This window comes from Microtus oregoni, unplaced genomic scaffold, assembly GCF_018167655.1.
Source record: "Microtus oregoni isolate MIOR12 unplaced genomic scaffold, Mior012 000014F_ref0000157, whole genome shotgun sequence".
NCBI lineage: Eukaryota > Metazoa > Chordata > Mammalia > Rodentia > Cricetidae > Microtus > Microtus oregoni.
The window spans coordinates 23,842,562-23,868,498 of NW_024543073.1; the positions used below are offsets into that span (position 1 = coordinate 23,842,562).

General features: G+C 46.2%; 1 protein-coding gene across 1 annotated transcript; it reads left to right on the plus strand.

The window, feature by feature from the left end:
* Positions 1-25,670, plus strand: Ckmt2 (creatine kinase, mitochondrial 2). Its single transcript, XM_041663505.1, has 10 exons — positions 1-72; positions 12,610-12,781; positions 14,344-14,542; positions 15,893-15,988; positions 16,456-16,677; positions 17,801-17,886; positions 18,845-18,968; positions 19,787-19,921; positions 21,697-21,822; positions 25,411-25,670. The coding sequence occupies exons 2-10, from the start codon at positions 12,630-12,632 to the stop codon at positions 25,528-25,530; spliced, it is 1,260 nt and encodes a 419-aa protein (XP_041519439.1). The 5' UTR covers positions 1-72; positions 12,610-12,629; the 3' UTR covers positions 25,531-25,670.
* Positions 25,671-25,937: the final 267 nt, after the last annotated feature.

Below are 25,937 nucleotides of genomic sequence, written 5' to 3' on the forward strand. Positions count from 1 at the left end.
CAAGCTCCTGTTACACTTCTTGGCTGTGTGCAGCAGCAGGATCTGCGTAGGACAGACTCCTCCAGCTTCAAGGTCAGTGAGATGATCAAAATGCTTCATTTCTCCCAGGAAGGACAGACCTAGAGCCAATGTGGTGAGCCCCAGCCATGGAGAAACACTGGGAAACTGTGTGTGGGCCAGAGAAAAATGGGAACGTGATATACCAGTATGGTTGCTCCTGCCTGGCATCACCTTTTCCCAGGGCATGAGTGTGAGCAGTTTGAAAAGAGAATTCAGAACCATAACCTGGTGTGCCTGTTTCATAGCGAATCAAGAATTTTTGTGGGGAAAAAACTAAATGTGGAATTTTTGACCCTGAATTGGGGAAAGTTTAGATGTTACATTTTATTCTCTAATAATTTGCAGAGACCAGTCTGCTCATGTCTGAGAGTGTTTCTCCTTGGCTGCATCAAAAGAGATGCCTGGTGACTTGGGGTAAACTACCTAGAAGATTTTAAGCTCCTTGAGGCTTTCCAAAAGAGCAGAACAGTTACAAATGGTCCAGGTTCCATTTCATAGCTAATGCTAAGGCCAGAGATTCACTCTTGAACATATTTGAACATATTAATATACTGAACATGAACTTTGGAAGGCACTGTTTTGAGAAGGAAAAAGAAAAATAAGCTTCAAATGGCTGAGTGGCAGCCCACTCCTTACTCACTTGCTTGGCTCTTGGGGGAGGGTCATTACCAGTCCTGCCCTTGTCCTTATGTGTAAAGTTCATGGCTTTGGAAGCTCTGCTTTGAATGCATGGAGTGGCACTTGCCCAACAAACCAAAGCCCCCTTTGTCCTCAGTGCTGTCCTCTGAACCTTCCTCAAGCACGGCCAGGTTCTGTGACCAGCACTGTGCTGTCTATGGCCTCTGAGGTGGCAATCAGACAACGCCACATTGGTTAAAGCGTGTACTTTCCAGGAGGGCGCTTTCCCGTGAACATCTTTCACTTCCCACTGCGTCTGTGCCCTTCTGCTCTGACCTTTCATGGAGAGCGTGACATCAGAGGTGGCAGGAAGACTGGCTCTTCCTGGACTCACTGGTCATGGTCAGCCTTTCTACCCTTGCACCCCACTCCCTTTAGGAAGCACCATTTTTAAATCCCTTGGTTAGAGCAGCTCATTCCTATGTGCTAAGGTGTGCACAGTGTAGGCTCCGCCAGCTTCATGAGACGACCATGGACTGGGGACCGAAACAGTCTCGCTAAAAACGCAGCAGAGGCAGAAACAGGAAGCAGAAGCTGGGGGTTTGGAATGAGGAGGTGTGAACCGACTGGATCCCCACTCCAGAGATCCCGAGCCTCTATCTCTGCCACAGCACAGAGGAAGATTCGTTTTTCTTCTTTGAGGTCACATGTGGAATCTATGACTAGTATTCTGGGAGTTCTTGCCTGTTGAGCCAACTCTGAAGGTGACTGCCGGAGGTCACACACACCTGCCTGAAGAGTCAGAGAAGATGACATCCCACTCTGTCACAGCTGCTCAGAGGACAAGGTGGCCTTTAGGCCCCCATTCTCTTGAAAATGAATTCTCCTGACAGACAATTCTCAAAGGGATCCCAGACCATCTTAACAAGCTGCCTGTCACTCAGGGAAGAACCCTCTGTTCTAATGACTTCCTATTTGCTGAGTCAGATAGAGAAGCCCAAGAGTGCCCGTTAAGGTTGACCTTGCATCCTGTCATGTAAGGTAACTGGATCCCTTTGCTGTCTTACAACAGGAACATCTTGGCCATTTTCTGCTTGCCTACATTACTGGCATCATGAGAATTTGCTCAGAAAATCCTATGGTGTTGGGATAGCCTCAAGGTCATCCTCTGTTTTGGGGTGACGCGTGGCTCCCCCACTACTCCCTTTCTCCTATCCTGGCAAAGCTCAGACAGATGGGAGTGATGAACAGCAGGACCAGAAATAACTCTGAGTCAGCAGAAAGGCATACATGGCCTTCACCCCAGGATAGCCAGAGCGAGCAGTAGCTCATGGGGTAGTGGATGACATTACAGAGCCAGAGAAGAAAATCAGGAACCTGGGACCGTGTCCTCCAACTGGGACAGGAGAAAAGTCAAAGCTCCTTGGCACTCTGCCTAAAGTGTTCACCCTTCTTTGATGAAGACAGAAAATGTAGGCACAAACATGGTCCCAATATCTTTGGCTTAGTTAGGCTATGTTCTTATACATCACAACCCCCACACACAATTTCCCTGGCTTAAAACCCCAAAATTTGATTTAATTTTATCCAAATGCTATTTTTTTTATTTTTTTTAAATATTTATTTATTATATTATGTGTACAGCATTCTTTCCACGTGTGCCTGCAAGCCAGAAGGGGGCGCCAGGTCTCATTATAGATGGCTGTGAGCCACCATGTGGTTGCTGGGAATTGAACTCAGGACCTCTGGAAAAGCAGTCAGTGCTCTTAATCTCTGAGCCATCTCTCCAGCCCTGCTATTTTTTTTTTTAAAAAAAAAACATGATTTTCAAAGCAAGAGTCATAGAGCTGTTCCCAGTAGAGGAACAGACAGGCAAGCTCTCCTGGTAAGAGCATAGAGAGCCTCCCCTTCCCCCTCTTGTATCTAACCCTGTATGAATGGAGAGAGGATGGGAAGAGAGAGAAAGCAAGTCCTGGCCTCCTCTAACAGAGTCAGGGTGAGTGCCTCGTGTCAGAGTGGAGTGTGCGCAGAAATGCCTGGATTCCTGGGCACTTCCGCAGAAGCCCGAGGAAGGGAAGAAAACAAGATTCAGATGTTCTGGGACTCAGTGAGGAGTCACATGCTCCAAGGTGACAATCCTTTGCCTTGGCATGGTTGTGGTGAAAGTGTTTCTGGACTCTTGGAGTGACGTGGGGGCAGGACTAAATTCCTGGACTTACAAGAGCAATTCTCTTCCAGCCAAGGCAGGGCTGTAGGTGAGGTGCTGGTGTCCACATGAACCTGGGTCAGCACCTGCTGACAAAGCCAACTTTAGGTGGAAGCCACTTGACTTCCAGTCAGCCAAAGAAATCCTGCTTGATAGGTTATTGCAAAGTCTAAAGACGCCTCTCAAGCCCCTGGCATTATAGGGCCCAAGTAGGAGCTCACTACATGTTAGTGGGAAAAGAAGAATTGGTAGTTCTTTGGCTAGATGAGCAGGGCTGGGGAGCTATTTCTAGATAGAAGTGAAGAACCAAGCAGTGGATCAGAGGTGGGAAAGATGAGGGACTAAACCACAAGGCCAAGAAGCTGTCGTAGACACTGCCAGCGCCAGGATCTGCGATAAGTGAGCCCATGTTTTGGTTAAACTTATTTGCTGAGCTTCATTTTGTATTCAAAGGTTGATCAACAAATCTTAAAGTATGTAGTAAGCATATTTTGGCCTGACATCTTGTCCTCAGGGAGATGAATGAAAAAAAAAACAATTAAGTGAAATGTTTAAGATGATTTTTGAGAAAGTTGAGATGAATAGGCCTTCAGAGGGAGCAGCCAAAGGCTGGCCAGGCATCTGGAGTCACTGAGGTAGTAGTCTCCAGGAGGGAGTGTAGAAGATCCACCCTAAGATGTTAGTGAAGGCGCCTCCTGCAGCCTGCTCCTTCCTCCTTGCCACATCCATCATAGGAAATGAGATGCTGAACCTCCCTGGGCAACATCAGCATCCCTTCACTTAGCAGGCTGGCAGCTGCCTGTGCTAGTCAGCCTACTCAGGACATACTTACAGTGGGACCATGCTTGCAGATATGCATTCGAGAGTCAGCAAATGGACGTCTGGGTATTTTCCCACAATCTTTTATATGCTTTTCACTTTCCTCTTGAAGTCATGAATGCATGTGTGCAGAAGTGATGCTTCCCAGGACTCCAGCAGGAGAAAAACGAATGGCTGACTCCTCCAAACACATTGCTGTAGACTAACCCTTTAGTGCTTCATGAACCACCTTCAAAAACATTCTTGATGCTTATACGAGGCAAATATACATATGCATGCATGTGTGTGCATATATGATGCATTGCTGTTACATAAATACTTGCACTCATTCGTATGAGATGCCTTTTCCTCATCTAGGAATGGGTCATTATATATGTGTCTAGATGAGTGGAGGCAGCAGCTGCAGAGTGCTCCAGATTCTCAACACACGCTAACCCTTCTCCAACAGGCTGATTGCTCCTGCTTTTTTTGATACTACAGACTTGTGCTGAGGGCCCATCCACCTCTGTCCTATATCCCTGGAGCTCTATTTCTCCTCCCAAAGCATGATGCTGGGACAGTGAGCCTGGGAACTTTTGTGTTGATAGCTGTTTCCTGCTTCCGTTTCCAGATTGGTCACAGCACTTCCCAGAGCTGTCCAAGTGATCCTAAAACCAACCCATCAGCCACCCAAAGTCCACACTCGGTGGCAGATAGGAGCCTGTCAGGGTAGCACTCACCTGTGACCTCTGGCCTCCCTCTTGAACCTCTATCTAGACTCAGAAAGATGCTTTTAGTACAAAAGGAAGGTGCCACCCTGCCCTCTGGCTTATGACTATTTAGCTTCATTTCCACAGAGGTGAATTGGGCCAGCGAAGTATGCCCTGGCCTGCAGAAAGCTCCAGGCTTTCCAGCTCTGGGGTACCCTAGGGCAGGGAGCAGGCCACAAAAGTCCCTGTGGCCTGGGTGAGAAGATACCAGGGACACAGGGAAAGAAGACATTCAGTGGAAGTTACAGATGTGGAAATGCTAGAGTCTGGATGGATGTCCCTGGAGGACCCAGTGCTCCTGCTTGTCACATTCAGGGCCTGGGGCAACTTGTGTCTTTAAGACAGAAAGGAGCTGAGACCCAAGGCTTTATCTTCCTGAGCAGATCCAGGAAGGGGTGATCTGTTGGAAAGTAGGGTACCAGGCCAAAGGATCCCTGTGAAGAACTAGATGCGGCCCTAGTGTGGTGCTAGAGTGGCCCCACCGTGACCTTGCTCTGTTTCTGGGAAGTTTATTTTAAGTAAAGGACATGCAAACCCTTCCCCAGAACAAAGTCCGCTTTCTGATGTTAGGGTCTTTGCTGAGGTGCAAAGAACGCTCTCAAACACAAGAAATAGTGCAAGAGGATAGTGGCAGGTGCTCATCCTCACTTCACTCTGAGTCCCAGGCACTAATCTGAAGGCACAATGTGGACCCCACCCTTACCATTTATCATTAATGTCTGAGAAAGCTAAGACCTGGAAAATGCAGCCTTTGAGGGCCTTTCTGAACACAACAGGTAATAACCATTACAAAACTGGGCTCAAACCAAGGTCTGCTGCTCCTAGACCTTTGTCACATGCTGCTTGTCACATTCAGGGCCTGGGGGAACTTGTGTCTTTAAGACAGAAAGAAACTTGTGGACTGACAGTCATGAGCTCTCTGTCTCTACAGGAGATCGCTCAGGAATGCTGTCAGGCAGGGATTTGAAGCGAAGTAAGTAGTAACTAGATAACTACTTCCCAGGCAGGTATGGTGGCCTTTCTAGTGAATGATGCTTACACGCTCACTACAGGACATTTGAAAGAGCACATTCCCTCTGGAACACCTCAAGGGTCTCTTGCATTTCATCCGAGCATCTTCCCCTCCCCTCACAAAGCTCCTCTCCAGCCAGAGTCCCCACTGGAGAGCATGACTCCACGTGGAGTGAATCACTCAAGCCTGAAACTGGGGTGGGGTGCAGCCTCCAAGATTCATTCACACCCTTCATGCTCACATCTACCTGGGCACAAAGGCCCTGGACACCTTGGAGAATCTTCCACCGTCTCAGGAAGCCTTCCCGCTTCCTCTGCTCTGTTTCTTGACTGGATTACTCTAGAATGCATTGCCTGGTTTCTCTGTCTACAGATATTTTTCCTTTCCTCGCCCATTTTATCAAGTTCACCACAGAAGGTCCATTATGTACCACCCACGCCTTAAATGCCAAGATTTGCACCAAGGGCTCATTCAATCCTCACAACTTCTAGGAGGCAGGGAGGCCCAGATGTTAGCCCCATTAAAGTCTGTGGAAACTGAGCAGTGACTCTCACACCATCTATTAATCATGCTTGATCCGTAGCAGACCCATTGATTTGTAAGACATAATAAAGTATAACTACTAGAAAAGTAAAATCAACACATATGAAAAGTCAGCTGAAGTTAAAAGCACTCTATCAAAGCGTTATAAACACTCTACAAGGGTTCTGTATTCTCATCATGAGTAACTGATGACAGCCCATGGACCACTCTTTGGCAATATTGGTCTGGTGTCGACTATCCGTAAATCCACGAAAACATCTTCTCTTTCTCAAACGCTGTGGTATCTTCCTACTGTGTACAGAATCTCGGAATCCAAACCTCACGGATGCTTTCCTCCAGTTATGTCTGCATTACTGGCCCTGCTGTGGACCGGCAGTCTCCATCCGGCCTCCCAGCCCTTCTGCTTGCTGCCTCTTCGGGCCCCATCTTTGTTCGTTCTATCCCCTTTGTCTCCAAAGCCTTTCCCTTGTTCATTTGGAAAAATGACAAAGTTTCTCACCTCCTCCAGAAAGTCTTTCCTGTTCCATCAGGCATTTGGGGGTTCCCTCACCTCTTTATTTTTACCTTGTCCTTTGTACAAGAGATCTATCTCTCCCTGAACTCTGACAGAACTCTTGAGGTGACCCCAACATCTGACACCAGGATTTATTCTGTAATATTTGTTGAGTATAGGAGTAGAGGGAGGGATAATATGAGGGAGCAGTGAGGGATGAATAGGTAGACATACAGATGGACAGATGGATATACATCCGGACAGACAAACGAATGGATGGGCATACAGGTGGATAGATGGGTGAATAGGTGGATGGATGGATGGATGGATGGATACGGATGGGTGGGTGGATGGATGGATGGACGGATGGATGGATGAAACATATGGCTTAATTCTTGGAACCTAATGGAATCTCTGGGCACAAATTATTTACTAGGTTGTTTTTATTGGCCATGCTCAGGCTCTCACTTCTGAAGTTTCCATGCTCTCAAATTAAAGAGCATTGTTACAAATTATGGATTTTCCCTGGGGCCATTGATGATAACCATCACAAATTCTAGGCATAGTAGTCCCCATTTCATTCAACACTTCAAATTCCAAACAAATGGTCTCTTGTAGGCTCCCTGCAGAGCTAGATTGCATTTGTGGCTATGGTCCTGGATATTGTGACCTCATCCTTAAGATTCTGGACCTAGAGAAAGAACACAGGGCATATTCCATTTTTATTCATTTGTGTAGCATTCCGAGGTAGGTTAGGCTTGATGTTGCTGCAGGCAATGGCCACTTCTCCATCTAGAAGAAGCTTAGAAAGCCAGTGTTTAAATGGACACCATGGATACATCATGGTCTTCTGCTTCCACTCATGCTTTTGGGGGTGTCTACTCAAGGTTTCCATTAGAGTTTTCAGCAGTGTGTGACATGGTACTAGTCTCTTGGAAGAGGAGGCAAGAATATTGGTGGATGGTTAAAATTTGACAAGGTCCCTCGCAAACCACTACCAGACCATGTCACCTCAGAGCTCCTTGACCACTCTGGTCCCTAACACACAATTCCCAGGAGAGGGCTCATGCTCAGGGTATGGCTGGTGAAGGCAGGCTGCCGTGTGTGAATCCCAGGACTCTTTGCGGGCCACATGGTCTCTGACACGGCGCCTTTCTTCACTTCCATTCTCTGACCTGTAAAACAGAGATTACAGGGGCATCTTAAGGGATCGGTGGAGACTCTGAACGGGATGGAGCGCATCAAGCACTGGGACTATGTATGTGCTCAGCATATAGTAAGGAGTGCTTTGGGCTTTCCTCCTCCAACTTAAGATTTATGCAGAAATTGCCATACAGTGGATTGTTAAAATTTTCCAAATGAGTAATTTTTAATACAATACAAAATTAAAGACACTTTCACCTGTATAAACTGGTCCCCCTCCCCCTCCTTGTCGATGCACACTGTACTTCACCAGTGAAGCATGTCAATGTCATTTGCTTCGCTTGGTCTTGAACCTCACACCCTGCTGACCATCTTAGTCTTTTTAATAGTTTTCCTGGGGAAGGAGCATCTGGGGCTACTCTCCAACTCTGTTTCTCCTTAGGGCTGCCCAGAACCCTGTTGAGGTACTGGTGGGCCCATTCTGAACCTCCCCTGTTCCTCTGTTGTGGAAAACCCGGTTGAAAAAAGCCACTTCATGTTCCTGAGTTACCAGTGAGGACAGAAAGCAGTTAGGCCCCCAGCAGCTCTGGTCCTTGGGAGCCAAGGGAGTCAGCTCCATCCAAGTACACCATGATGTTTTCACTGTAAAATCCTGCCTTGGAGAGTAGGATTTTTATCAGTACAGAATGGATAGTTGGGTCAGTTGTGTTCATCTTAGTAGTGTGGCCTTAAGCTGTGAAAAATCTCTGCTTCTAAGTCCCCTGCTCTGTGACGTGGTATAATCTACCTGTTCTTGGAGGCTGCTGTGGAAACAGGCTCTTGAAAGTATTCTCTTGCTTTGCTTTCCTATGTTATCAACAAATGAAAAAGGTTATAATTACTGTTGTGCAATATTGAGTGTATTGCTCCAGGGAGCAGATAGACCAAACCCGCAGAGCTGCTGATGTTTAACAGGGGCCAAAGGAGAAAATGTTTCTGTACTAAAACAAAACTAACTGACTTGGACAGTGTACCCCAGCTCCCACGAACCCATGCAGGTGTTTAGTAAGGACCTAGCAAGTGTGTGTCAGTGGATGTGAGGGCCAAGAAAGCTGCCTCCCAGCCCTGCCTTCCCTTGGGGGTGTAGGGCTGGCCTGCATTCCTCACCCTGCCTAGTGCTCACCTTGCTCATATCTCACACTCTCTAGCACACAGTAGAGTGGGGAGACATAACAGGAATAGAAGGAAAGAGCCCCCCTTTTTACCTTAGAACATTTCCTTTGGTAAAATGTGTCATTATAAGCTATGTCTTTGTCTCTTTTAAACGTACAGTAAAAAGTTAGAGTAGGTACACACCTATATGACCCTCAGGAGGATTGTGAATTCAAGATCAACCTAAGAGATATGGCAAGACTCTATCTCAAAAAGACACAACAAAACCAAGTAAGCCACTAGCCAGTTTTGCGACCCAGAAGCCATTGCTTTGAATGCAGACTGCAAGAGAAACCATGGCCAGTAGCTGTTCCCTTTCTCAGTGGGAAGATAATTGTCTTATGTAGGTGCTTGGCTCTGGAACTGTAGATGTACCTGGTGCATAGTGAACTGGAGATGTACCCATTCTTTGAATTAAAACAAGTAGCTAGCACACACGGCATCCCAATTTTGAAATGACCTTCGAATAATCTCTGTATGACAGTGGTGCCGCCAAGTCCTCTTCCCTGTGTTTCCTTGAGCACATATCTATAATGGATTCTATCTGCTTAGCTGTGTGAAAGGATGAGGCCCCTTCTGTCTCTTCAGTGGGTCACCTAAGACATGTATTACTGGTGAAACACACATTCAGTAATAGTGCTTTAATTTGCCTTCCTATATTTTACAGAAGACAATTTCTGGGGAGGCAGGAGATTTAAATATTAGTCCCTCAACACCTATTACTTATTGCTCATTTGAGTCCAACACCATCCTTCTGCTCAGTGTGAGAAAGAAATAAATGATGATGGTGGTGGTGGTGGTGATGACAGAAAGGAAGGGGAAAAAAAAGGAAAGATACACATTTATGCTCTGCTCTCCCGGGAGGCCCATTTTCTATGGGGTAGTCACTGCAGAATCACCATAGAAACTGCCGAGGATGGCTGTGGTGGTTCCCAGGAAGCTGTCAACCTGTTGTCTCTGATGGTTAGAAGTCTGAACTGGTCATCCTGGATGGTGAGCTGCTCCTGGACATAGGAACCTGAGCAGGGAAATAGCAAGAGCAAATTTGCTATCTCCTATGTTTGTTGTTAGGGGAAGTGCTTCAAAATCTACCTTGAAAAGGATGCAAGCTCGTTTGGAAGCAGGGCCTGAGCTTGAAAGGTAACAGATTTAAAAATGAATGAGAGATTCTCAAAGCAAAGGATCCTGTCTAGATACAGACGCCCTTGTGGGAATGGATGTGGTGAAGGACCTGTCCTTACTGCTATGAGTGACACCAGAATGCCATATCAAACTTTAGTATGTTGATCCAGATGCCCACCTGTGTGCCAGCCTCTTAGGATCAGATGCCACTGGGCTTTTCATGGAAATCATTCTCTCCCTGTCTTCCTAACACTGATTCTTCAGAGTCCCCATTTCCAAAATCCTCCTACCATGGAGTACATAGGCAGCCAGAAGGAACAAACTCATGGTAAAGAAATTTGCCTCCGCTGCAGACATGAACATGCTTCCTGTTAGCTTAGGAACAGCATGCTCTGCCGCACGCTTGGGCCCCTACTGCCTCGAAGGCGATTGGTTAGAACTTACCTTCCTTTGCTGAGTTTAAAGCAAATCTCAGGGTGACAGCATTGTCCCTCTGCTTGGGAAGCAGAATTGAGACCGTGACAACACCAAGGTGTGGATTGGTGCCGCCAGCTACATGTGAGGGCCAGCACACTTTAGAACGTCTCCATGTTCTTAAAGGATACTGGCAACATGGAAGCCCTACAGAGGGCAAGGAAGTATATGTGATGAGGTCAGTGTGTTCAGCCATGACAAGTCCCGAGGACAGCTTCAAGAAATGGCTGATTTGTCAGGACAATTTCAGAAATGTACCGTTAGGATGGAGAGAATTGTATACAGACATTAACATAGAAGATAAGGTGTCCAATAAGCTGATTTCCTAGGCCAATGTGGAAAACATCTTCATATATGTTGAAAGTCTGATGCTTAGTCAACATGTTAGAATTTAGCAGAAATTTCTTTGAAGAATCCTGGAATTCAGATGCTCATCAGTTCCCCCAAATTTAGTCATGGAAGAAAATTGATGTCAGAAGGATAAATACAGACTACCATGCCACACCCTATATGAGGGTCAACCTTCTCTGGGTGACTAGGGCTTTCGGCCATAATGGTGCATACCAACAAGCTCTGGAAAGCAACCAACCCACCTAAACTTGGGGTACCTCGAAGTGAAGGCCCAGGAACACACACCCAAGTTTAGAGAAACCCACACTTTCCTCATTTGAACAGCATGGATACCAAGAAGTGGGAAAGTATTGACAAAAGCTTTTCTTTGTTGTCCACTCAGAGACCTACACTAAGTAGCTCCTTCCAGGTGATACTGCAAGGCTTGGCTGGCCCTCCTGACTTCCGAGCAGCAACAGGGTCAGGAGGATTCTTTCTATGCATATTGAATACCAACTTTCCTGGTTTGCTGAGAGTTATATAAGCACAGATTAAGATTTGCACGCACTTTCCTTGTTATCCACATGTCAGGCCACCCTCCACTGCCATGTTCTTCCTCGAGAATTTATTTTAGTAATTCCTTTGTTATTGATTTGTCTCTTATTTGTATTCTTTCAGTCTTGTGTGAAATGATTTCTTTGCCTTGTTGTCTCTAAAAATAATATTTCTCTAAACTTATTATTGAAAAATTAACAATATCCATTGATTAGCATTGGCTTAAGGATCAGTTTCTTCAGGGTTTGATTATATTACATTATGCCTCATGTACTTTATCAGTTCTGGATAATTCTTGGCCATTTCCTTTGAGACATCACTCTGTTTCCTCTGGTGTCTCTTTCTGTGACTTCAACCCAGCTTGTCTCCAACTTTCCCATTGTATTATCAATCATATTTCCTAATCTATGTCTCAGATTTTCCGTTTTTCCTTTTTCAGCTATGCCATGTGCAACTGTTCAATTCTATTGTCTTTCAGGTTTTTTTTTTCGTTTTATTCTTTGGTGTGTTTGTTTCAGTAGGGTCTTACCACATAGCCCTAGCTAACCTAAAATTCACTATTCAGACCATTTGGCCTTAAACATGGTACAATTTTCCAGCCTCTTACTTCCAAGTTCTAGAATAAAATGTAAACTACCATACTTGGATATCTTGGTCATTCTTTGGTTTGGAGCTTGTTGTTTAATCTTAATCTGCAAGAATCCAAGAGTAAGCTAAATGTGAGTTTTTAAAGGCTAGGAGCCAAAGGATGGAATTTTGTTAACTTTGAACAACTGTATCCCCTTTCAGGGATCCTAAGCCAGAGTGGAAGTTTGGGACACACCACTCCCATACTGCTGGCACCTTAACCTTTTGAGTGAGAAGAACTTTTGCCCTTCAGATAACCCAAATGTGTTTGCTTGTTACTTTGAGCTCTGATACGAGTTTGTTTGAGGTGTGGGACAATGGTCCTCAGAGAATTTCAGTACCTCTTACAAGTTCAGAAATCTATCTTATTCAGAGTCTAGTTATATGGTCGAAAAGTCCAAAAAGCACACAGTTGGTCTAATATATAGAAGTAAATAATTTTTGTTTATTTTTCTCTGTAATTACTGGAGAAAATTATTTGCGGACCCACAAAATATGGAAACCACTAATTTTCCAAATTAATGCAAAAAAAAGAATAAAAGGAAGAAAAATAAACAAAGCAAACAAAAGGGCCATGTCCCTGCTGATTGTTTTCTCGCCTGTTGCTCTCATCCAGCGGTTCAGCACCGTCTTACGATGCTGACTGATACACCTTCTTTGCTTCCAGACACTTTACCAAGAAGAAGGATGGCCAGTGCCTTCTCTAAGTTGCTAACTGGCCGCAATGCATCCCTGCTCTTTACTACCCTGGGAACCAGTGCTCTGACCACTGGCTACCTGCTCAACAGGCAGAAGGTGTCTGCTGATGCCCGGGAACAGCACAAGCTCTTTCCCGCAAGGTGAGTCCTCCCGGCTTTTAATAACTCGGAGTGTCAACCAGACGCTTCTCTCCTGCTGTGAATAGTCATTGAGAGGCCTCCTTTTTGTTTGTTTGTTTGTTTATCTATTTAATTCTATCTCATTTGTTTGGATGTTCTGCCTGGGTGTATGTCTATGCACAGTGTACATGTAGTACCTGCAGAGACCAAAAGAGGGTGTCAGAGCCCCTAGAACTGGAATCATAGACAGTTGTGAGCCACCATGTGGGTGCTGGGACCTGAACTTGGGTCCTCTGGAAGAGCAGACAGTGCTCCAAACCACTGAGCTAACAGGCAGTGCTCTATACCACTGAGCTATCTCTCCAGTCCCTGAGAATTCTTCTTTTTGTCTTTCTAAATGGCCAAGCCAAACTTAAACATTTTTGAAGCTTGTTAAGCCTAATGACCTTAACAAATATAAGGAAATAAATCCTCATTCTTGCCCAAAGCTTGCCATCCAGTTAAACAGTAACAACAATGATAGTTCACATTCACGGAACAAGCATTTATGTTATGATGTATGTTAGGGTTTTTCACATGGGAAAGGATTCATTTTAACATCCTTTGGTGATGGAGTGACCTTATCCAAAGTCATGTGTTTAGTGCAACCAAATGCAAACCCAAGCCCCTTGATAGCAGACCTCCCTCACTGCTCCACCATGGTATTGACCTTAAGTGTAACCATTAAAGGGTATTGGAGAGGGGAGGTGGAGGCATGTCGCGCAGAAGATGAAGTCATATTCTGCTGCCCCAGAACCTCACTGTATCCAACACACCAGTGCCCTGAGTAGTTTGAACTGTGTGATTATTTCCTGGGATTCCCACATAGGTAGGAGTAGAAGAAAAAACAACTAAGATTCTCCGGGAGACATTTGCTCTCTGGTAGCCTGAGCATCTCTGAGGGAAGCAGAGCAACTATGAAGCCCAGGAACCACTGAGGGGAGAGCACCTGTGTTTAAGTCCGTGGTGCTCCTCACATTCTTCAGACAACAAATAGGCAGAGTAAGACAGCGTCCGATGCAGTGTCCTTCTGCGTGTTATAATATCCCAACAAATATTTACCAAAGGCTGTGCCCATGGCTGGTCACTGTTCTGGAGACAGGACAGGGCTCTCTTGTCATGAAGCTTGTCCTGTAGGCAAAGGACAGAGAAGTAAACAACATTCTAGATAGTTCCATCTCTGTCTCTCTCCCCACCACAGACCCATGAGACCAAATTCGTCGAATCTTACCAACACTTCTGAGTGGAAGAGAAATCTATAAATGATTTCAACTCATTTTCTGACTTTTTTTCCTCTTTCCCTCTGTTGTTTCTATAGTATCATGGGTTTCCTGGTAGGTGGGGCCATGTCCTCTCTCTAGCAACCACTGGCTCTGGTGTTTATCTTAAGTCTGTCTTACTCAAGTCAGGCCTTGTAGGCATCTCTATCCAATGCCCCCTGTGCCCACTAGGCCAAGAGAGCCTGGTTGAGGGTCTCAGGGAAACTGAATCTCTGATAGCCCTTACCTGGGGGCTACTGGTCCACAGCTTGTCTCCTCCCACAGCGCAGACTACCCTGACCTGAGGAAACATAACAATTGCATGGCCGAGTGCCTCACTCCCACCATCTATGCCAAACTCCGAAACAAGATGACCCCCAATGGCTACACCCTGGACCAGTGCATCCAAACCGGAGTGGACAACCCCGGTCACCCCTTCATAAAGACTGTGGGCATGGTGGCTGGTGACGAGGAGTCATACGAGGTAAAACAGAGGGCAGCTGGTTCCAGGGATGGGGCTACCCTGAGTGTGGTTGAGGTGCACGTCATGGGACTCTATCTTTCTTTAGAGTCAGCTTTTTGCATTTACAGGAAGACTCCAATAAAGGGAACGCTCACAGAATCCTTGGGAGTCCTTTCTGGAATTCTGGGATGTATAGCTAGCTAGGGACAAGATTTTCTTTGTTGCTATGCCAGTGTCCCTCCTCAAAGGGAGGTTGCATGACAGAGTTTTCTGAGCCTGTCAAAAGCTATGTTGGTACAATAAATAGATAGATAGATAGATAGATAGATAGATAGATAGATAGATAGATAAATAAATAAATAAAATTGAATGCTGTGTATTCACCAGAAAGACATCCAAGTGTTTGTATCTGGGTCTGTTGGGTAGGGCTGGATTGTGTGTCTGTAGTTTGAGACTCATCTTCCTATTACCGTAGCACAAGCTCCTGTGCTCACCGAGGTTCTTGGATCCAGCCTCATGCTTGGTGTGGAGATATAGTGTCTACTCATAGCAGAGCTCACGACCATACATACCTGTGCCTCACAGGGCAGCCCAATCACAGTGACAAATGCCTGCACACTGACTCCCTCATTCTCTGTCTCTTCTCTCTCCTGACATAGAACTAAAGGCAGCGTCTCAGGAAACTTGCCATCAATGGACTAGAGGGTCATCCGAAATAAACAAAATAGTGACTAGTTAGCTTGTAACAGAGACAGACTAAAGCAATCTCTTTGATCCTAAAACCCTTCTTTCCACTTCCCATACCTCCCAAGTCTGCAGAGAACTCTGTTATTAAATGTAACTTCTCTTGACCTTACTTAATCTAAAGGCTACCCCTGTCTATTTGGCTCATTTGGTTGTTTGGCTTTTGGGTTGGATAGTCTCACAGGGTAACCGGCTCTTGTTTTGTCTTATGGTACAGTTGGCTTCCCCACAGACTTAGTGCTTTGCTTAGAATCTCAGAACCTGACCTTCTCTTTTGATCACAAAACTTGCTTAGCCTCCCACCCCCAAACTGGTGCCCTTGGGTTCTTAGCCACCAGGTTTTCTCATCCAGTGTGGTAACAGTAAGCTTGGCAGAATCCTTGCAGGGGTGTTAAGGGCAGAGTCCAGCAGCCCCGTACCCTGTCAGGAGCGAGGTGACTCTGAATGCTCGTCTCTGGTACGCGCTTGCTCTTTTCATTCTTGTCCACTAGCCTACTCTTATACACATGTCCCCCACGGTAGCGCAGAGACTTTCAGAGGAGGTCTTTGAGGAGAAAGGGAACAAGTGAAAGCAAAAGTCCTTTGCTACTAGGTGAGCCAGTTACAGAAGGATATTCTCACCTACAGGTGTTTGCTGAGCTTTTTGATCCTGTCATCAAGCTCAGGCACAATGGCTATGACCCAAGGGTGATGAAGCACCCTACGGACCTGGATGCATCCAAGGTAGGGTCCAGCCTCCATTTCCAGCCCCACCCCCCATGATGCAGTTACTTCCTGAATCCACAGGCAGAGGAGGGACCCTGAGAGCCTCTACCCTGGTGAGAAGTCCTGAAAGGTCTACATAGCTTATTGTCCCCATATCCTTGAGGTCTAGGGGAGGTTTAGAGGTCCTTTAAAGGGGCTTCTAGGGGACAATCAACTGACGAGAACTTTAAACTTTCCTACAGTGTTTTGCTCCAACCAAAACCATCTTTTCCAGACACCACCTTAGTTAACTAAGGTGGCTGTCCCAGAGCTGTAGACATAGGCACACCCAGACGTAGACACACCCAGACGTAGACACACCCAGGCGTAGACACACCACGTTCTGTGCAATGCGGTGCCTGAAGGTTTTTTCCAGGAAAGCTTCAGGTCAGAGGACTGTGCTCCGTGGCTGCCACGGTGACCCTCCGCTCTGCCCCACCCGGCAGATCACTCACGGGCAGTTTGATGAGCGCTATGTGTTGTCCTCCCGGGTGCGCACTGGTCGCAGCATCCGTGGGCTGAGCCTGCCTCCTGCCTGCTCCCGGGCGGAGAGAAGGGAGGTGGAGAATGTGGCCATCACTGCCCTGGAGGGCCTCAAGGGGGACCTGGCTGGTCGCTACTACAAGCTGTCTGAGATGACCGAGCAGGATCAGCAACGGCTTATCGACGTGAGTAGCTGATAACTCCCCCGGGCTGCTGGGAGGGAAGCTGGACCCACAGCTCTGCCTTGGCCTCTACCCACGTAAGAACGGGGCCTGCGGGGCTGATACTGGCCAGGGACTACCACGGCATCGGTGTAAGAAAGGAGCTGAAGCTTTAAATCCTGTCAAGTCAGGGCTCAAGTCTAAAGAGAAGACCTCAGTATGAGTGGTGGACAGGGCACAGGGGGGTGGGGTGAGTGGGGGAATCTGCCTCCTGCCACCTTCGAGAAAGTGAGAACAGTCGGGTATGGAAATCCTGTTCATGCCTATCACACCCTAAGAAAACTCTGGAAGCAGAGAAGATCAAAGGAGAAAATGAAGGTGCTTCCCCTGACTGGAACGGAGACAGTGGAGGCTGCCTGTAGACACTCATCCCTGACGTCTCCCAGTACCCCTGGGATCTCTCTAGCTCTAGAGTAGACAATATACCTCTTTTTGGTTTTGGAAGAGAAGGTCTCGGAATGTAGCCTACGTTGGCCTCAAACTCACAGCAATGCTCTTGATCAGCCTCCCGAGTGGGTACCTTTATGTCCTCACAAATTAAAACAGAATGCATTTTCAAAAGTGACGTTTAACTAAACTCCACAAAAAGGAGAAACAAGATTCTGTCATCTCAGAAGTTGTAAATAGCACAAAACATCCCATTTCCAAACCACACAGAACAGCTGTGTAGTTGGTACACCTCTGTCTCCAGACGTGTGCAGACTCCGCAGTCCACCTGCCTGCCATTACAGAGCAAACCCTCATCTTCCTTAAGCAGCCACCCTACCTTCCTGTTTATGGGTGAGATTCCTCTTGGACAATAGTTCAGGAGATACTTCTCCAACCTTCTCCAGCCCTTTCTCTCCACGGTCTCCAAGGTCTCCCACTTGGAAAATCTAGAAGGAATCCTCACATCTGCTTGGGATCTTGCCTCAGTGTGAGCTCTGGGAATCGTGTTTTTATTTTTAAAATCTCTCAAGCTGTTTCAGCTCACAGTTAATCTGAGTTATGCTGCCCAAGAGGCCTCTTTATCTGTTGAGACTTGATCACCTGGCCCGTGCCTAGTCTTACAGATTCTTCTCTCTGCTTTGTCCCTTTTGGCCCACAGGACCACTTTCTGTTTGATAAGCCAGTGTCCCCTTTACTAACATGTGCTGGGATGGCCCGTGACTGGCCTGATGCCAGGGGAATCTGGTATGGATGTAGTTTTCACAGTTACCCTGTGTGTGGAGAATCTCAGCTCTCCTGCTTCTTCTAACCCGAGGTTGCTGTGAACGGCAGTTGACAGCATGTCCGGCTTGAGCTAAATGGGGAAGCGAAATCTACTTGAAAACGTGTGTGTGTGTGTGTGTGTGTGTGTTGTGATATTTTTTAAAAAGAGTGACAGGAATGTGAGCTGGTTTGCATAAATTCTGCATGGGGAAGACTTCAAAATACTTCATATTAGAGAATCTGTTTGTGAACTTAGGACAAACAAACACAAAATGAAAAATTAATATTGAAAATTCTGATTATCATATGGATAATTGATAATATTGATACGACACACCATTCCAAAAAGGAGGAGTGGCTACTTAATGTATACACATCCTTTATGGAAGTCCTCAGCCTACCTTGACTTTGTTATCCCAACTGTCCCCAGAAGGAGCTGAGGAAGAATGCTCACAAAAGGGTAAACAGCCAGGGTTTATGTATCAAATGCATGTAAAATCTTGGGGTGTAGGTAAAGTTCCTCCACCCTTGTCTCCCATTTTCCCAAGAACCACAAGTTTGTGGTTGAATCTCTTAAAAGACAAAACATTCCTAGCATCGGAGCTAAATAGGTGAGCTGTTGTCACCTTGTTTGAGGAACAAGAGGAAAGGTTGTATTCTTGTGGGGGTAAAACCCTGCACAGCATTGCTAATGACAGATGAAAGGTTGTATTCTTGTAGGGGTAAAACCCTGCACAGCATCGCTAATGGCTGGGTTCAGTCTCCGTCTCCATTCTGGGAGGTGTCATTATTTTGTAGTCCTTGTTTAGGCACAGTTAAGAGATAAGGGCCATCTAGGGAATGGGGAAGATGAATACAGCAATCAAGCTGCAGAGGTAATGAGAATTTTCAAGTGTTGCGGTAAGCGCAATTAACAGCATCGCATTTCTGTCTTCGTTAGGCATAATTATGACAAGACATTTCTCATCTGGATAAACGAGGAAGACCACACCAGGGTAATCTCAATGGAAAAGGGAGGCAATATGAAACGAGTATTTGAGCGGTTCTGTCGTGGACTAAAGGAAGTAAGAGTCCATCATGGGTTTACAGACATCATGGGTTTTAAATTATTATTATTATTATTATTTTATTTTGAACGTATGAGTGTTTTGCCTGCACTGCCTGTGCCCCACATGCATGCAGTGCCCGTGGTGGCCAGAAGAGGGCGGCAAATCCCCTGGACTACAGAAGCAGATGGTTGTGCACTGCCACGTGGGTGTTGGGATCCAATATGGGTTCTTCTGGAAGAGCTGCCAGTGCTCTCAAGACGGGAGCCATCTCTTTAGCTGCTATTTTGCATTAAAAAAAAAAAAGATATTTTGGTGACTTCCAAAGAGGAACTCCTTTTTTTTCTCTAAGAATCAAATCTTCCAGAGCAGTGCTTCCAAAGGGTGGGGACTTTTCTCTTTGCATTATTTTCTCATTCTATTCTAAACATGGAGAGGGGGTGGTATAGATGGGGACGGATGGGTGAGTGGAATGACAGAGGTAGAATGGGTGGGCGAGGACCGTGGGACTGGATGGGACAAAACAGAACAAATTCTCACAGACTTATCTATTGAGAATTTCTACGTTTTCCTGCAGTCTTTGCATGAGAAAGAGTATCAACTGGTATTTATTGGGAGCTTAGAATATTCTAGAGACCGTGTTTAATGCTTTTCATGGCCACCCGATTTGCTAGGATCACTTTAATACACTATAAAGGAGCTCTCAGGGCCAAGCACACAGAGCCACTACAGCTGCTCTCTTGTGCTCTGCTGGCCTCTCTCCAGGCGTTTGGGATGACCTGAGGGTATAGATATTCAAGAAGGCTGCCATCTGTTCCTGGCTGTTGCATTTGTAGGTGGAACGGTTAATCCAAGAACGAGGCTGGGAGTTCATGTGGAATGAGCGGCTAGGCTACATTCTGACTTGCCCCTCCAACCTCGGGACTGGATTGCGAGCTGGTGTCCACGTTAAGATCCCCAAGCTCAGCAAGGTAAGGGCGTGTGACCAGAAGCTGGGTCTCAAGATTCAGCGCAGATGTGAAAGCTTTTCAGAAGGTGTCAGAGTTCACTCCTTGACCCTGACCTTTGCAATGGAAGAGTGATGAGAGACCCAGGGCTGGCTTAAGGTCACTTGCATTAGTTAGGATAAAAGGTTCAGGCCCTGGGAAAGGGGATGGGGACTCAAGAATAGTGCGTTTGAGTCTTCATCATGTAACAGGGTAGGTGCGGGCTGCCTGCTCTGCTCCGCTCCCTAGGGTTCCCCTCTTGTCCTAACAGCTGAGCCTGCATGAGAAGCACCTAGAGGGAGGGCTTGGGTAGCCCAGATTGCTAGGTCATGCTTGTGCAATTTCCTTTCTTTCTTTCTTTTTTTCTTTCTTTCTTTTTTTACATTTTATATTTGTGTATTTGTGTTTTGTGCGGCGTGGGGGAGTATGTGGGCCCACAGTGGAGGCCAGAGGAGAACTTCCAGGTTATAGTGGTCGAAGGTCAAAGTCAGGTCATCAGGGTTGGCAGCAAACACCGTCCAGGTCCAAGAATTTTTATTTCTTGCAAGTTTTCAGGTGACTGAGGCTGCTGGTAGGGGGCCTTGTTTGGAGGATCGCTCAGAGCATTTTCCTCATTTGCATAGCCACAGTCATTCTCCGTGTCCTAGAACGTGAGAGGAGAGAGCATGTAGGCATGTCCATGACGAGGTTTAACATGTAAGGAGAGTGCATGTAGGCATGCCCACGATGAGGTTTGAGGTGTAGGGAGAACACATGTAGGCATGTCCATGACGAGGTTTGAGGTGTCAGGAAGGAGGTGGCACACACAACTTCTGCTCATTCTGTTGACAAGAGCTCAGGCAGCAAGCAGCTGCATCTTCAGCTCCATGGCTGGACAGAGGGTAAAGGCCCCAGACTGGGAGCTAGGCATTTCTGCCACAGCACGCAAAGTACATCGAGGAAGCTTAAACAAGCTTAGAAAATTGTGCTGCCTATCAAGATAAAGGTATGTGATTTTTTGTCATTAAAAATTCTGATGCTAAGAAAAGTGATTCAACTTCATGGTTTTAATTATAACAATGAAACAGGTGTGCAGGTGAGTAGCAAACATAGAAAAGTTGGCACCCACATGCAAATATACATGTGTATATTTATATGAAGATAAACATGGGCCAAATACCCCAAATTTAGTGGCCGCTCCGCCAACTTCTAGCTTTCTGACTTTGGGCAAGTTAATTTCTCTGGAGACGTTTGCTCATCTGAAGTGTAGGGCTTAGAATAGTTTCAGTTGTCCCCGAGGAGCTTATATGTTAGAGACTTAGTCCCCAAATTCATGTCAATGGCATGTGTAACCTCAGGAGGTAATGGGGATTGCTGAGGTCATAGCTCTGACCTCCGTGATGAGGTTAGCGGCGGTCCAGGAAGAAAGGTCTAAGCTAGCACACCAGCTCTGTCCCACAGTGTGATGCCCTGTAATACGATAATGTGGCAAGAACGTCCTCAGCAGATGCCACACCGGCCAGCTCCCGGCTCTTGGACTCCCCCCACCCCCGAGCTGGGATCCAAAAGGGCTTCTGTTATTTGTAGGGTACCTGGTCAGCTACGTTTCTTTCCAGCACCAGAAAATGGGCTTTGATGGGCTGAAAATAATACCCGCTTCATTAGATTGTTGGAAGGCTTAAGCGTTCCAGCCAGTGTGTCCAAGTATGTTGTAAATATTTAAGCGCTCCTGCCCCGTATTACGTCTTTGCTCACGGCTGCAACAACGTCCCTTCCCCTAGGACCCACGCTTTTCTAAGATCTTGGAGAACCTGAGGCTCCAGAAGCGCGGCACCGGCGGTGTGGACACTGCGGCGGTGGCGGATATATACGACATTTCCAACATAGATCGGATTGGTAGATCGGAGGTAACGTCTCTCTCACCCTAGCATGGACTAACGGGGTTGGCCTAACAGAAAGAGGGCGTGGGAGAGCGGCCTCGACAGCCTGACCTCAGCCACACACTTCCTCTTTCCCCACTGGGTCCCGAGTTAGCCTTTCCTCATTCAGTGTTTCTCTGGCACGGAAAATAATGCAAGAAGGATACACAGTTCATTCTGAGCACTTGTGGGAAGTGAAGGAGCCATAGTGGATCCGTTGTTATTGACCAGCCCCCACCACTCCCCACCCCCAAGAGCTTTTCAACCAACATCAGCCACAGGAGCCCCCTATGCTAAAGGAGCAGGGTTTTATCCCCATAGACTCAGGGGTGTGCTGTCCCTCTGAGAGTGGGAGAATGTGGAACGCCCTCGCTATTCTGCATTGCGCTTGCTCAAGACCACTTGCTAGCCTCTTCATTTGGCATCTTTGATACTTAAGAGTTTCTAATGCGTTAGTTGTGAAGTTTAGCTAGTCGAAGGGATTTGTGCTAAGTGTGTGTAAACACGCGCCTCTAAGACAATGCCGAGGGACTCCTGTGAGTTCCTGAAAACGACAGTGGTCACTGACGGGCAGTCGCAGAGGGTGAGATGGGTCTGGAGAGCTCACCTAGGAACGCACCGCACCGACTGCTAAAGAAATGCTGCTGTTCCAGGACGAGCCTCTCACCCAGAATGCAGAAGCTGTGAGAAGCTGGATGTGAGGGGCGACCGTAGAAGGTCGTTCTCTCAATTTCTGTAGCAACTACTAAACATAACTAGTGCTTATTGCAACCTTCTAAAGGATCGTTATAAAAGCTAGCAAAATGTCTAAAAGCATTTTCAAAAACGTGTACTTAATCCAGCAGTCCTCGTCATTTTGAATATTATCAGAATCTTTTTACTCTTTTTAATAATTGTTAAGAAGCTTTTAAAAATAGATATGTATATTTTTATTATAATATCTTTTACAATTCATGAATATTTTATCTCAGCAATAAATATTATTAAATAACATGAGTGGGGGTAGAAAATGCCTTTTTAAAAAATTATTTTCTTTGTGTCAGTTTTTAAAAATGTTTATCTTATGTATAAGTGTGTTTTCCTGAATGTATATATATACACTAAGTGCATTCTTAGTGACCCAGAGATTGAGAAGAGGGCATCAGTGCCCCCCCAAACTGGAGTTACAGATGCTTATGAGCCACAGTGTGGCTGCTGGGAACCAAACCCAGGTCCTCTGCAAGTGCCCATAACCGCTGAGCCGCCTTTCCAGCACTGATTGGTGGGGTACCTTCATGGTGAGGTTTCTGCTTGGCAGGTGCGAGGCCCTGGATCTGATCCCAGTGCTGTGAAACAAACAAATGAAAACAAAAATTCGAAAACAAAACAAGAAAAATGTTTTCATATCCAAACACATGATTTTTGGTGATGGCATGGTAAAGACTTTCCATTGCATATGTACTGTTTTCTGATTGGTATTTTTATCAACTGGGGATAACTTGAATCACAACTCTAGTCAGGATTATTTTTAGGAAGGAATCAGATAAGTTATATATGACCAGTTTCCATCCTGGAGTGAACGAGAAGCCTACCCGCTGAATCCTGTCTAACACAGGATTAGGAGACTGTGGGCTTAGCTGCACATAGCTTGCTCTCTTAACTAACCTTCTCTCAAGGGCCCCATTTCCTTCTGAATCGAAAACACTGGGAAGGGAACAGAGCCCCATCCACATATAACCTGCCTGTTTCACCACCTGTACTCAGTGGTCCTTCCTGGACTGCTCTTCCCTCTGAGGGTATAGACTACATTATACCTCCTGGACTGCTCTTCCCTCTGAGGGTATAGGCTACGTTATACCTCCTGGACTGCTCTTCCCTCTGAGGGTATAGGCTACGTTATACCTCCTGGACTGCTCTTCCCTCTGAGGGTATAGACTACGTTATACCTCCTGGACTGCTCTTCCCTCTGAGGGTATAGACTATGTTATACCTCCCGAGTCTTCCCTTATTTATTGTCTTAGTTTGGCCTCCCGAGCAGCACTGTGCCTTGTTTAGAGAAGATCCCAGAAAAAAATCCTAGGTAAACAGCCTTCAATAAATATTTGAACACTGAAGTTCTAACATTTTTTAAAATCAGGAAATTTCAAAAGCATAGTTTGTTATAATTTGCAAAATTTGTTTAAATACTCCAATTTCCTATCACAAAGAAAGCATGGTTTATAAAGTTACAACAATTTTTCAGAAAGACACCCACAGTGCAATTAAAGATATCTGTATCAGGAGCATATTCAGTGCTCAGAGGGTTGAGCAGCTGTTCAGAATTCATATCTAAAGAACAACACACAGATGTCATCGTATAGTCTTATATACAAGAGGCTGATAAAAAAAAGTCCATGTGGCCTGGAGAGTTGGCTTAGTGGTTAAGAATAATTTCTGTACCTGCAGAAGACCCCAGTTCAGTCCCCAGTACCTACCTGATGGTTCACAACTTTCTGTAAGCCGAGCTCCAGGGCATCTAAGGGCCTTTGGCCTCTGGGCACCCACATGGATGCAGTGCACACATTCTTATGCAGGCACACACGTGTGCACATTAAGTAAAGCAATAACAAATCTTTAAAATAAAAATGTATGTGGGGAACATAGAAAAATGGTAAACATGGTAAAATGAGAGAACCAATTGTGCAGTTGTCTTCTGCTGACTGACACACATATGCCTGCTCTCTCTCTCTCTCTCTCTCTCTCTCTCTCACACACACACACACACACACACACACACACTCACTCACACACACACACTCACTCACACACACACACAAACAAACACACATACATGATTTTTTTAAAGAAAAAAATGAAAACTAATAATTTTCAAGTATAAAATTCTCCCAGAAGCCCCACCCTAAGAAAGGTTTGAGAGAAAACCTTAAGCCCCATCTCCATCTTTACATCTGGTCCCAGCCTCAGGATAACACCCTCCACATCTGGCCCCAGACTCAGGATGACACCCCTCCACATCTGGCCCAGCCTCAGGATGACACCCTCCCACATCTGGTCCAGCCTCAGGATGACACCCCTCCACATCTGGCCCCAGCCTCAGGATGACACCCTCCACATCTGGCCCCAGACTCAGGATGACACCCTCCACATCTGGCCCAGCCTCAGGATGACACCCCCCCACATCTGGCCCCAGCCTCAGGATGACACCCCTCCACATCTGGCCCAGCCTCAGGCTGACACCCCTCCACATCTGGCCCCAGCCTCAGGATGACACCCCTCCACATCTGGCCCCAGCCTCGGGGTGACACCCTCCACATCTGGCCCCAGCTTCAGGGTGACACCCTCCACATCTGGCCCAGCCTCAGGATGACACCCTCCACATCTGGCCCCAGCCTCGGGGTGACACCCTCCACATCTGGCCCAGCCTCAGGATGACACCCCTCCCACAAGTGCCTGGGTTTCGTGTGATAAAGTCCTGCTATGAGGCAAGTTCACATTCTGGGGACTCTGCAGGCATCTCCTGCTTGAATTAACCATTTCTCCTTCTCCTTTCTCCACCATGCTTCCTCCTTGTGGCCGCCCCTCTTTCTCACGGTCAAGGTGGAACTTGTTCAGATTGTCATCGACGGCGTCAACTACCTGGTGGATTGTGAGAAGAAGCTGGAGAGAGGCCAAGACATTAAAGTGCCCCCTCCTCTGCCCCAGTTTAGCAGGAAGTGAATTTTCCCTCCAATTAATGAATAATCTGTCTGCTGGTGTGACAGACAGGAAGAAGTCTCTGCTCTGAGAGTTTTTGTAGACTTGAAAACATGTAAAATTGTAGGTACTGCTATTTTACAATAAAACTCTCCCTAATATCATTGGGTTGCATCTCCAGTTTTTAATAACACTAAGAAGGTCAATGGGCCCGACTACAAGCAGCAACGGTATTTTAAAATACTAGGCTGATGTTTTAAGGCCACATAAAGACATATCTAGATACCTGTCCAGTTCTCCAGACGTTAACACAGGTAGCCCTACACAAATGCAATTAATTTTCCAGAAATTGGGGCAAAAGGAACCTTTTTCCTTTGAAAATGGAGGAACTTAATAAAAGGCTACTTAAGGAGGGCAAGCAGACTAGGCAT